This window comes from Neoarius graeffei, chromosome 5 (assembly GCF_027579695.1).
Source record: "Neoarius graeffei isolate fNeoGra1 chromosome 5, fNeoGra1.pri, whole genome shotgun sequence".
NCBI lineage: Eukaryota > Metazoa > Chordata > Actinopteri > Siluriformes > Ariidae > Neoarius > Neoarius graeffei.
In genome coordinates this window covers 20,419,279-20,433,338 of record NC_083573.1, presented here as the reverse complement: position 1 = coordinate 20,433,338, position 14,060 = coordinate 20,419,279, and the positions used below count along the sequence as shown (strand labels likewise).

Sequence of the window (14,060 nt, the reverse complement as noted above, 5' to 3'; positions counted from 1 at the left end):
CTCGTTTGCAATAAGGTAGCTAGCTTTCACTGCTCCATCACTGACCTCACGGCTGCGAGTAAATGCAGACTGCCGTCTCTTCAGACCAGCTAACAACTCGTTTATCTTCTCTTTTCTTAATTGTCCATACAAATTGTGAAATTTTTCTTTATGATGAGTCTCATAGTGGTGCCGAATATTCTTTGAGCACTGCAACCTGTTAATTACATACCAAGCAAACTTCTTTTTGACAAAGACATTTTGGTAATGGGGGTATCACTCTTGATAATTTTGATAGCAACTTAATAGTGGTAAGGCAAGACTGCCATTCATGGAATCAGACAGCATATCTGGGCACATTGCTAAAATGTGCTGTTTATTTTCTGAGCTCTTCTTATGTCAGTGCTGCTTTTTTGGCTGCCCCTAGCGGCTGAATTGAGCATTTCAGTTATTTCTTTAAAAATTCATAAGTCGTCACAGGAATGGACTAGAGATTTACTTTTTTTTTGACATCCTTAGAAATTTCTCTCTACAAGTCTGGGGCCAGATTAAACCATCTAGTGTGTTTGGGATCATTGTCATGCTGAAAGACCCAGCCACGTTTCATCTTCAATGCCCTTGCTGATGGAAGGAGGTTTTCACTCAAAATCTCACGATACATGGCCCCATTCATTCTTTCCTTTACACGGATCAGTCGTCCTGGTCCCTTTGCAGAAAAACAGCCCCAAAGCATGATGTTTCCACCCCCATGCTTCACAGTAGGTATGGTGTTCTTTGGATGCAACTCAGCATTCTTTCTCCTCCAAACACGACAAGTTGAGTTTTTACCAAAAAGTTCTATTTTGGTTTCATTTGACCATATGACATTCTCCCAATCCTCTTCTGGATCATCCAAATGCTCTCTAGCAAACTTCAGACGGGCCTGGACATGTACTGGCTTAAGCAGGGGGACACGTCTGGCACTGCAGGATTTGAGTCCCTGGCGGCGTAGTGTGTTACTGATGGTAGCCTTTGTTACTTTGGTCCCAGCTCTCTGCAGGTCATTCACTAGGTCCCCCCATGTGGTTCTGGGATTTTTGCTCACCGTTCTTGTGATCATTTTGACCCCACTGGGTGAGATCTTGCGTGGAGCCCCAGATCGAGGGAGATTATCAGTGGTCTTGTATGTCTTCCATTTTCTAATAATTGCTCCCACAGTTGATTTCTTCACACCAAGCTGCTTACCTATTGCCTATTACCTATTCTTCCCAGCCTGGTGCAGGTCTATAATTTTGTTTCTGGTGTCCTTTGACAGCTCTTTGGTCTTGGCCATAGTGGAGTTTGGAGTGTGACTGTTTGAGGTTGTGGACAGGTGTCTTTTATACTGATAACGAGTTCAAACAGGTACCATTAATACAGGTAACGAGTGGAGGACAGAGGAGCCTCTTAAAGAAGAAGTTGCAGGTCTGTGAGAGCCAGAAATCTTGCTTGTTAATACCCGTAGGTGACCAAATACTTACACTACCGTTCAAAAGTTTGGGGTCACTTTGAAATTTCCTTATTTTTGAAAGAAAAGCACTGTTCTTTTCAATGAAGATGACTTTAAACTAATCAGAAATACACACTATACATTGCTAATGTGGTAAATGACTATTCTAAATTCTACTAAATGTCTGGTTTTTGGTTCAATATCTACATAGGTGTATAGAGGCCCATTTCCAGCAACGATCACTCCAGTGTTCTAATGTGTTTGCTCATTGCCTCAGAAGGCTAATGGATGATTAGAAAACCCTTGTACAATCATGTTAGCACAGCTGAAAACAGTTTAGCTCTTTAGAAGCTATAAAACTGACCTTCCTTTGAGCAGATTGAGTTTCTGGAGCATCACATTTGTGGGGTCGATTAAATGCTCAAAATGGCCAGAAAAATGTCTTGACTATATTTTCTATTCATTTTACAACTTATGGTGGTAAATAAAAGTGCAACTTTTCATGGAAAACACAAAATTGTCTGGGTGACCCCAAACTTTTGAACAGTAGTGTATTTTACCGAGGAATTTACCAATTAATTCATTAAAAATCCTACAATGTGATTTCCTGGATTCTTTCCCCCATTCTGTCTCTCATAGTTGAAGTGTACCCCTGATAAAAATTACAGGCCTCTCTCATCTTTTTAAGTGGGAGAACTTGCACAATTGGTGGCTGACTAAATACTTTTTTGCCCCACTGTACATCACAACGGGTTGATCAAAATGTAAAAGTGACTGACAGCGATGCTCCAATGAGTACAATAGTTGATGATAGTATTTCCAGTGTGCAATCACAACACTCAAAGTTATCCAGATCATCTATAATGTCTCTTAAAATGCAACTGGAAACTGAACAGGCTGAAAAGGAAGCAACAGCTTGAAAGAAAAGAAGCTGAACTCAGAGCTGAGAAAGAGGAGCTTGAGCTGGAAACTCAGATGGCTGCAAATACAGCAAAACTAATCATCTTAACCCTCTGGGGTCTGAGGGTATATTCTGGCACTCAAAAGGACTCTGTTCCTCAGGCAATGCCCACTCAAAAGGAAACGGAAGAAACTAACACATGGAACAGACAGCTGCAGCTACATCTGTATACAAAAAGACAATACTGTAGGTGCAACTGTGTTATTAAAATCAATCAATCAGTCTCATAAAACATCAGTTCATTAATTTTACTAATCAATATTTCTATTTTTAAAATTAATGAATGAATTACTCAGGTTATCCACTAGATCAGTGAAGGCAATGTGAATTCTTTGATGGCAGTGGATGGTTTCAAGTAATACTGCAGCAAAACAGAAGACAGGTTTCTTGTAAATAATTTATAAAAATGACAAAATTAAGTGAGGATAATACTGGTCAGGTACATTCAATAATACTAGTATTTCTTTCTTTTCTTTCTTTTGAGCAAAAATATGTCCGTGACAATTATTCTGGTCCAGGACGGGATGTGACCATGAGCGATAATACATCCATGACAATTATTCCAGTCCGTGACAGGACAGGGAGGTGACCATGAGCGATAATATGTCCCGTGCCACAGGTTTTAGTAATCGTCCAACAGTGGCAGCTTGATGGTGCTGGGGCTCGAACCACTGATCCTCCAATATAATATATAACTTTATTTATCCACAGTAAGGATGACTTTCATGTAACTTCTCAGACTGTGCAATGGGAAACTACCTTCTTAAATAAATTCACATGGAATTTTTGAGCTTGACCAACACTGTGTTAGCTCAATGGACGTAATGAGTACTGAAACCTACATACCATTTGATAAAGCTTGCTGAAGCTCTGTATCTGAGATTGCGCCACTCCTGTCTTTGTCCACCCTATGGAAGAAAACAGCAATTAAAAAAACCCCAAAAAAACAAAACAATTTACTTGTAAAAACATTCATTTGGCCAAAATGTGCCATTGCTACAATTTAGAGCTTACAGGACAGTTAACAGTTTACTAGTACAATTATTCACACAAACTACGTGCACAAATTATGAATACAAAAATGTCTTTACAAAATGTACTCCTACTCTAAATTATTAATTCATCACCATCTGTATTGAGAGATGATTCAGTTGGATTCTACTGACTCAAACAGATGTTAATTTCCTCCACTGACTTTGTTGGAGGAGGTTGTTTTCGCCCTGTTTGTTTGCCTCTTTCCAACGTTGCTCAAAATGTAATGAACGGATTTTGATGAAATTTGGAAGGTGGTCCATGGGCCAAGGAACGAATGATTTTTGATGCAAATCCAGATATGCATGTCAATCCAGGATTTTTTTTGTCGGTCCTCAACACAACTCAAAAAGTAGTGAACAGATTTTAAAGAAATTTTGAGGAAAGGTCCATGGACTAAGGTACAACTGATTAGATTTTGACAAAAATCTGGATATGTATGTACAGGGTTTCCCATACATAGACCATTGTCTGGCGCAGCGCCACACAATGGATTCCTATCGCCACACAATTAGACTCGCGATTTTGAAAAAAAAAATTCTGTTGTGTATCGTTCCGTTCATTCATTTCTTCTCATTTGCGCACACGCACACACACCCACACAGAGAGAGAGAGAGAGAGAGAGAGAGAGAGAGAGAGAAAGAGAGGCGTGTACACAGGCCTGCCGTTGCGCATATACCCGGACTGCAAGTAGGCCTGTTAGGCTAATTAAAAATAACGCAGCCTTCCCCATTCGCCTTCCGACCCCTTATTTTAAAAGGTAGTCCACGTCATGCTCGTGATGAGCTTTATCATAGCCTTCTTGGCTTACAGGAAACAGACATCCCTGAGTCAGGCTATAAACCAATTTTGATGCATACAGTAGCAGCTTGATGCGAGGAACCGGCCTTATTGCATTATCCCATTTATCCCGCTTCAGCATTCATGCAAGTTATTAATTTATAATTATTATTGTGGCTTGACATTCACAATAAATAAGGATTTCCCACTAGCCCAAATAAAATGTTATACTCGCGGGGATGCCTAGTTGATGCTATCTGAAACATAAAATCTGAATATTTTAAGAAACATCTTTATTAGCTTTATTGGCGAAGTAGATAAACCATCACTGATACGCACACACACTGGCAGCTGATTCGCCCACTCCTCCTCTCCATGCATACTGCTCAAGGGCTATCAAGAGGAAAACCCAATGCTGTGTGATATTTAGCACAGAGAAGATGGTCAACGATATCTGGAGTCTACCAAAGGTTAGTATGATGTACTGTGCTCAAACACACCTGCCCAGTATGCAACTCAGAAAAAGGTAGCCTTATGCTAGCTTTATGAACTGCTAGCCTTATAACGTTATCAATATTGAACATCCAGCTGTCAGCCTATAACGGAAACGCAGCAAACAATGTGATAAAGATAAAATGCGGTAGTTGAGATAGGCTACTGTAAGATGCCCATAGGCTAATAATAACTTCTAATTTATTTGACTATTATAATTTCATTGACTTCCCACGTTTGCTCCTTTAACCCAGATGATATTGAACCTCCAGCTTGTTTTTTGCAATTTATTCCTTGAATGTCAACTAAAGAATGATTGAAAGATTGCCACCAAAAAGGCAAAAAACTAAGGTAAAAACTAAACTTTAACTTCAATTTTGGTGAGTAATTTTCATAAATTTAAAAGACAGGTTTTCCACCAACATCAAGCCCAGCAAACTAATGGCCTGCCCTGTAATGTAAAGTTGGGTCGAGGAATGAAACCAGGCAGGGTTCTGGTAAAAATTGTTTTAGCTGTCTAAAGAACTTAAAAGAATTTAGATTGAATTGAATAATCTCAAATGCTTCTTGTAGCTTTAAAATAGTCCCAGCAGGTGACTCTGAAGAAAAATACTGTGTGTTTGAACACCGCCCGCTGTAAACACTTTGCATACACCCCAATGACCGACTCCACAGACCGTCACGACACCACCGCGCACGATTCCCTCATCAGCACAGTGGAGCACCACAAATTGCTACCTGGTCTGTGGGAAACACTGATGTAAACATCTGGATATTCTAATATGTAACTTGGTGAAGGTATGCACTCTTCAGAGTACTTTTGTAGTTTGTGGTACAACCCCAATTCCAAAAAAGTTGGGACAAAGTACAAATTGTAAATAAAAACAGAATGCAATAATTTACAAATCTCAAAACTGATATTGTATTCACAATAGAACATAAACAACATATCAAATGTTGAAAGTGAGACATTTTGAAATTTCATGCCAAATATTGGCTCATTTGAAATTTCATGACAGCAATACATCTCAAAAAAGTTGGGACAAGGGCAATAAGAGGCTGGAAAAGTTAAAGGTACAAAAAAGGAACAGCTGGAGGACCAAATTGCAACTCATTAGGTCAATTGGTAATAGGTCATTAACATGACTGGGTATAAAAAGAGCATCTTGAAGTGGAAGCGGCTCTCAGAAGTAAAGATGGGAAGAGGATCACCAATCCCCCTAATTCTGCGCCGACAAATAGTGGACCAATATCAGAAAGGAGTTTGACAGTGTAAAATTGCAAAGAGTTTGAACATATCATCTACAGTGCATAATATCATCAAAAGATTCATAGAATCCGGAAGAATCTCTGTACATAAGGTTCAAGGCCGGAAAACCATACTGGGTGTCTGCGATCTTCGGGCCCTTAGACGGCACTGCATCACATACAGGCATGCTTCTGTATTGGAAATCACAAAATGGGCTCAGGAATATTTCCAGAGAACATTATCTGTGAACACAATTCACCGTGCCATCCGCCGTTGCCAGCTAAAACTCTATAGTTCAAAGAAGAAGCCGTATCTAAACATGATCCAGAAGCACAGATGTCTTCTCTGGGCAAAGGCTCATTTAAAATGGACTGTGGCAAAGTGGAAAACCATTCTGTGGTCAGACGAATCAAAATTTGAAGTTCTTTATGGAAATCAGCAACGCCGTGTCATTCGGACTAAAGAGGAGAAGGACGATCCAAGTTCTTATCAGCGCTCAGTTCAGAAGCCTGCATCTCTGATGGTATGGGGTTGCACTAGTGCGTGTGGCATGGGCAGCTTACACATCTGGAAAGACACCATCAATGCTGAAAGGTATATCCAGGTTCTAGAGCAACATATGCTCCCATCCAGACGACGTCTCTTTCAGGGAAGGCCTTGCATTTTCCAACATGACAATGCCAAACCACATACTGCATCAATTACAGCATCATGGCTGCGTAGAAGAAGGGTCCGGGTACTGAACTGGCCAGCCTGCAGTCCAGATCTTTCACCCATAGAAAACATTTGGCGCATCATAAAACGGAAGATACGACAAAAAAGACCTAAGACAGTTGAGCAACTAGAATCCTACATTAGACAAGAATGGGTTAACATTCCTATCCCTGAACTCGAGCAACTTGTCTCCTCAGTCCCCAGATGTTTATAGACTGTTGTAAAGAGAAAAGGGGATGTCTCACAGTGGCGAACATGGCCTTTTCCCAACTTTGAGATGTGTTGTCATGAAATTTAAAAATCACCTAATTTTTCTCTTTAAATGATACATTTTCTCAGTTTAAACATTTGATGTGTCATCCATATTCTATTCTGAATAAAATATGGAATTTTGAAACTTCCACATCATTGCATTCCGTTTTTATTTACAATTTCTACTTTGTCCCAACTTTTTTGGAATCGGGGTTGTATTTTCAGCATTGAATTGTTTTTTCCGACACAAAGCGAGTCAATACCTTTTACATGCTTTATGTTGAACTTTTTTCCTACATCTTTTATACCACATTTCCAAGTCCTTGAACAAAATGTACACAATGTTAAGCTGAAACAAGTTGGCTTTTTGAATACAGGAGTAGTTGCAAAATATGTTGCAAAATGCTGGACATTTTCTTTTATGTTGTGAGAGGAGACATGAGACATGCAGCCTGTGATTAGTGGACATAATCCATCAGTGATGAAGAGAAAATTACTAGCAGTCGTCACGGTGATGAATGTATGTCATCATTTCCATATTTCATATTTTCTAGAAATCCCTCCACTTGCTGAAATCCAACCTCAGCGAAGAGACCGTGGGAAGCCAGAGTGTAAACAATGAGCACGTGCTTGTGACCAATAAAAATCGACTCCACATAATGATCAAATGGGCACCAGGCTTTTGACCAATTGCAATATGTCTTAATTGGCCTGGCATGGTGGTGAAATTATATCTGTATGAACCAAACAATGGCACAGTCGAAGCTGGTGAAGTGTTTTTGGGCAGTCTTCTTCAAGCACTGAAAAGAAAGAAAAACCTTTATTTGTCACGTGCACACTTCAAGCACAGTGAAATTCATCCTCTGCATTTAACCCATCTGAAGCAGTGAACACACGCACACACTCAGAGCAGTGGGCAGCCACACCAGAGTGCCCGGGGAGCAGTCAGGGGTCAGGTACCTTGCTCAAGGGCACCTCAGACCAAGGCCACCCCACTTCAGCCTAGCTGCATGTCTTTGGATTGTGGGGGAAATCGGAGCACCTGGAGGAAACCCATGCAGACACAGGGAGAACATACAAACTCCACACAGAAAGGCCCTTGCCGGCCGCTGGGCTCAAACCCGGAACCTTCTTGCTGTGAGGCGGCCATGCTAACCACTACACCACCATGCCGCCCTCCTTTGTTTTTCATCTGTGAAGTGCTGAGCTCCACGCCATGGCAAGAACCAAGCAGACGGCCTGTAAATCCACTGGTGGCAAGGCCCCCAGGAAGCAGCTCGCCACTTCAAGCACTGAAGATGATTTAAGGGCTGAAACAGCCACAGGAGAGGCACACTCAGAGCCCCTACTGTCCCCTAGAACATCAGACAGTATCGGTAATACAGAGACCTCTGTAAAAAAACAAAAATTGCCAAAGTGAAAGTGCTGTCAGTCAGCAAGCAACTGAAGGGCTCAATGTTTCGGGTGGCATGGCGTGTTGAGTCCCCATGGCTAATGCTGTGGCATCGTTAGGCCCCATCACTCCAGGCTATAGCCCCTGGGTATTTTCACCCCCCACCCAAAAAAAAAAAGAAGAGTGAAACTGCATGTTACAACCACTTCAAAATTACGACCACCTCAAAATTATGAACAGTTTTTCACAGTCCCGATTGCTTGCTTATATATTTCATTGGTCGCAGCCTTCAATGATGTGACCACCTCAATATTGCATATTATGACCATTAATTTCGATCCCACCCATCGAAAATCAATGTAATTAAACCTCAAAAATACGGACGCCACCTGTCGTGTCAAAACACGGGGCACAAGAGCTTTCACGACATCTGGTTTACGTCATGCCGCAAAACTTTTTATTTTGCAGCATGACGGCATGACATAAACTGGATGTTGTGAAAGCTCTTGTGTCCCGTGAACTTATTAGAGTTGCAGCCAGTAAAATCAGATTCGAGAATGCAATGAGTGCTGAGGAGTATGCGACTGTGGATTGTGGCATCCCTGTGAGAGAAGAACTTCAGGAAGACTGGGAAAAGACACTTGTAAGAGACACCAGCAGTAGTACTAGTAGTGTGGACAATATTGCTGGTAGTGATGATGAAGATGATGTTGAAGAAAATGACCCACAGACAGTAAAGTCACATCAGGAAGCAGTGAAAATGTCTCAGCTGAAGGTGTTTTATATGAGCAAGGGCATGTGTAAAATCACAGAGGATTTAAACAAAATTCAAGAAAATGTGGAAAAACGGTCTGTGAAAATAATGGGAAATGCCAGGCCACTTTGGACAGGTTTTTTAAGTAAAATGTGAATGTGCCTACTATAGCTCAATTGTGTGGCTAAACTATTGTTACCTGCAAGTTGTTTTAGCAAGTAAAAGTAGCGTTCCATATGACCATATGAGCAAACATGTGTAAAGTTAACTGTTTTTATGCTAGGTCATTTTTGTTCTGTTTTGTGCTTGAGCATGTTTTTATGTTATAAAACTGCTATCCATGGTATTCCAGAAACATTGATTAAACAAAACTTTGTTTATGACATGAAACACCCTTGTTTGCTTGTCTTTCCTTTTTAATTATCTGGTTAAAATCACATTCAGCAAAAAGACTCAATGCGACCCATGGCAACAACTCATGATCAGAACCAAGTTAACCACAAAAGCTTATGAAATATTAGAAGTTTTAAAAGAAAGCACACACATGTTTGGGGTACATTCAGGCTTAGGTGTCAACATGAAATGTGACAAACAACATTTACATGTACATTTGTACTTGCTAGACACACAAACCACGCACATGCTATACTTTTGTTTAAATTTAGCTTGTTGATTTAATCATTTATCAATGAAATGCAATAAACTAGTTCATAAATTTATTACATGTAATACAACAGTATTAAGAACATGCATGCACGTTGCTATGCAACAGCTCAGCAACTGTCAGTATATCTTGCCAACTCAATATTAAGACCACTTCGACCTGATCCCAATGGTGGTCTTAATATCGAGGTTTCACTGTAGATTACTAGAAAACAACTGACTTGGATGTCATCTGGGATTTTGAATGTTGTAATACAATAGAATTGGTATCTTTGTGGTCCTAAAGGAGATGTGTGAGTGAGAAAGGATATATTTTTTATAAAACTGATTAATTTTACTAGTCAGCTTTAATCGTCAATTGGCACATGCCTCAGTTTCCTGAGACATTATGGTTGTTGGTAACTTAATCATAAGGAGACAGAAACTGAAGTGAACCATATACATTTAAAAAGAGCAGTGCAAAAAAACACTAATAAAGATGTCATAACCTTTGTGTGTGGGTGATATTATTTCTTGTGAAGTTAAATATAACCTCCCCAACCTATTGATGCCAATCTCCCTTTAAAAAAAATAAAAAATAAAAAAATACAAGCCCCAAGAAAACTGGACTGAGCCCCTGCTCTTTTCAATAACTAGAATAGAAACACCCCTACGCTAAGTAACGTATGATCAAGAACGCAGTGTCATCCTGTGCTCGGTTTGTAAATTGACAGGAAATTCAGATTCCTTCACTGTTGGTTGGTCTAAGATTCATCTTGACTCTGTTCAATTGTAAATCAAGTTTTGTGTTGAAGTAAAGGCTTAAAGGGAGTCCTAATACCTCTTTTGAATAATTCCATGGTAAAACAACATTCAGTAAGAGCATCGTAGCTCAGTTGGATAAGGTGCCATACCATAAATCCAGGGATCCGGGTTCGATTCCGACCCGAGGTCATTTCCCGATCCCTCCCTGTCTCTACACTGTCCTATCCAATAAAGGTGAAAAGAAGCCCAAAAAAAATCTTTAAAAAAACAACAACAGCAACAACATTCAGTAAGCTCAAACTAAAGAGGTTTATTTTAGCATGATGGTGCACAGGGCACCAAAATCAAGTTCTTCTTATTAGAGGCTGGAGTGGAGCTCAAATTTTATATGTAATGGAGAGGCCTAGTTGTATCTGTACAAATATTAGAATTGTGCCAGTTTGGTTGGTATAAACCTGTATTAAGTCCACTTTGATAAGTCTGTCACTAAAAAAACCCAAAAAAAACACAGACTAAGAAAAAGTGAATACTTATTTGACTTTATTTTTTCAAGGAAAAAAAAGTGGAGAATATTTTTCAGAACCCAGGGGGAACCCTGGTAATAATTTGACTGCTATGAACAAAAACTAACTGTTGTGAGAAACTCTCCAGTGAGTCACACGTTCCCTAGCAACAAGCCTTGCACACCACCACCAACAACAACAGGAACTACTACTGTATTTAAGAAAGGGCGAATGAATGGAACATATACTGTAAACATTTTCAACATGACCCAAACACACAAACACGGCAAATCCATGGAAATTAGATTTACAGGGATATTTGAATCACCAATTATACTCAAGAGGATAACTGAGGACTTGACTGGTCTAATAGGAATTGGTTCAGACTTGTTATTTTCTCTTATGATCCTCTTCCTCTTGGGTAAAATCATCTGGTCTGCTGCTGCTGTAAGCGCCACCCTGTTCCTGCTTCCTGGAAATTCGGTGAACGCAGAATAGCTTGTAAATAAACGTGAGTCAATAAAATAGCTCAAAACAGTGCAGTTTAAACGGGTAACTGTCTGACGCCTGTCTGATTGTGACATTAGTCCAAACTCTGACTGCTGTGCATTGAGTGAATGCGGTTCATGCAGATGTTTCACCCAAACAGGAAGCGACCACAATGTTACCAAATGACGGGCAGAAATCTTTCTCTCTCTAACTTCTCATCTTATACACAACATTTCAGATTGTTACGGAGCTCTTGAGAAGTTTAGTAACCCGTTCAGTCATTTATTCCGCCATAAACCGAACTAACTAGTTCCCAACAACTTAGCACGCAGTTAGTTATCTCCCAAGCGCCGCAGTAGTTCAGGACACGTTTCCCACTGCGGATGAATCTCACTTACCTCTGAAATATACTCCACAGAAACGTCTGATCAGGCGGCGCGCTGTTATAGTGAGGAGGTCTGTACTGGTTGTGGTACGCCATTTACGCATGTATGTAAAACAGACTAAAGACCGTGATGTGTGCGTACCGTTCAAACTTCTCAATCTGACTGTGACATTCTTCACGCAGAGGTGTGGCCTGAACCCAATCTTACTTCTCATTACATATTCAGAGACGTCACGGGTCCGCCCATATCACGAGTCAGTGTTTTGATTGGCTCGCAGTCTGCCAGCGTGTCAGAACTGTGCTAAAGGGGTGGAGCCATAATCTTTGATTGACGGAATGGAAAAATATGCCTAGTGTCTGGCTCTATTACAAACATTTCTCCATTAGTCCGGGACGTAGCTTTCAGAACAGTTACACATAATAATAATAATAATAATAATAATAATAATAATAATCCAAAGCAGTATGATAAGCTAATGTGTGATAGTGTCAATTTCAGGATTAACTTGTAATTTTAAAGGTGCATTGATTATTTTAGAAATAACAAGAAATAACAGTGCTTTTATGTGAACTCTGAAGCGGTCTCATAAAGCAAGCTTTTCTGAGCTTTGTGTGATCAAACCTTCAGTCTCACAACGCTGTTTGTTTGCCATGTACGTCAGTTAGCCTCCTGTACAGATTAGATTAGATTAGATTAGATTAGATTAGATTAGATTAGATTAGATTCACTTTATTCATCCCAAATCGGGGAAATTCACGTGTTCCAGTAGCAAGAAAATGTCAAACAGATAACAAATAAAACTGAAATAAAAATTAGACAAACGAAGGATTAAATACAGAGGGCTATTTGCATTATCTACCGTGAAAAAGTATAGAAAAATTGCACATTACAGGTAGACTCTGTATATATATACACATACATAAATTATATATATAAGTATGCATAAAAATAGTTTAGGCCTATATTAATTGCACATAATAATTGCATCGATAAGAGATGGCAGAGGTAGTAGTGGTGAAGTAGTGCAAATATAACGACAAACAGGTTATTGGTGCTACGTTACAAGTTGTGGGTGTTATACAGTCTGACAGCACTAGGTACAGTGGGGCAAAAAAGTATTTAGTCAGTCACCAATTGTGCAAGTTCTCCCACTTAAAAAGATGAGAGAGGCCTGTAATTTTCATCATAGGTATACCTCAATTATGAGAGACAAAATGAGAAAAAAAAATCCAGAAAATCATATTGTCTGATTTTTAAAGAATTTATTTGCAAATTATGGTGGAAAATAAGCATTTGGTCAATAAACCCCTTCGCATGTTTGTAAACAAACCGACCGTTGCCAGGATGCGCGCGCAGCCTGGACTCAGAAACAATGGCGCTGCCCATAGACCGGCATTATGAGCTGTCAGATTATGCAAAACAATTGTCGTTACAAGATTGAGAATGCTACATAAATAAGTTAACTCTAACAAGTGGACATCGCCTACCGGATCCGCATTTAATTAAAGAGTGGACGGACTATGTTAGTAAGTTCCCTGGTATACAATGGCCAGATATATACTCGTACCTTATTGACAAGACTTCAGTGTACACCCACGAAAAACTTCATGCCTACAAGTCTTTAGACGCATATGATTATGTTATGTGCGGGCATGTACAACTTGATTAACAATGGGACATTCATATTCATTTTGTTTTAATCAAATTATGCCAGTGATGTGATGGCAATGTGGCTTTAGCTACAATAGCAAATACCAACACTAAACAGCAATTTGCAGGAGGTAATGGCATGAATGGAATGATAGTGTAAAAAGAGTGCAGCTAAGAGAAATCAGAGCTGCATAAAAAGCGAGAGGCAGAGACCAGAAATGAAACTGAACGGGGCAGGAGCTAGGTTAGAGCAGTCAACGTAAGTTGGCATTTAGAGTGAGGGCACACAATTTTACCTTTCCATCCTTGCTTTAAAATTGTGATTTTCGGCATACACAAATAATGATGGCACAAAATCTGGACTGCTTGAGTCAAACGGGACCTCTCCTACAAACAAAATTGCATGCAAAGCTAAGTTAACATGCTAACAATATTCATTACATTGTGTAACTATGACCCAGCTAATCAGACAAATGTTACCAAAGTATTTTGCTACATCAGTAAATGAAGACTAGAAAGAATAAAAAAGAAAGATTTAATAAATAGCCTGA

The 14,060-nt window shown here is 39.7% G+C and overlaps 1 protein-coding gene across 1 annotated transcript in view; it reads right to left on the bottom strand.

Moving 5' to 3' along the window:
• Positions 1-12,061, bottom strand: part of pdcd6 (programmed cell death 6) — a 61,721-nt gene extending 49,660 nt beyond the window's left edge. The window contains exons 1-2 of the mRNA XM_060920451.1: positions 11,872-12,061; positions 3,255-3,316 (exon numbers count right to left, since the gene is read on the bottom strand). Of these exons, the coding sequence (XP_060776434.1) occupies positions 3,255-3,316; positions 11,872-11,954 (145 nt within the window). The 5' untranslated portion in view covers positions 11,955-12,061. The remainder of the gene's footprint in view (positions 1-3,254; positions 3,317-11,871) is intronic.
• Positions 12,062-14,060: the final 1,999 nt, after the last annotated feature.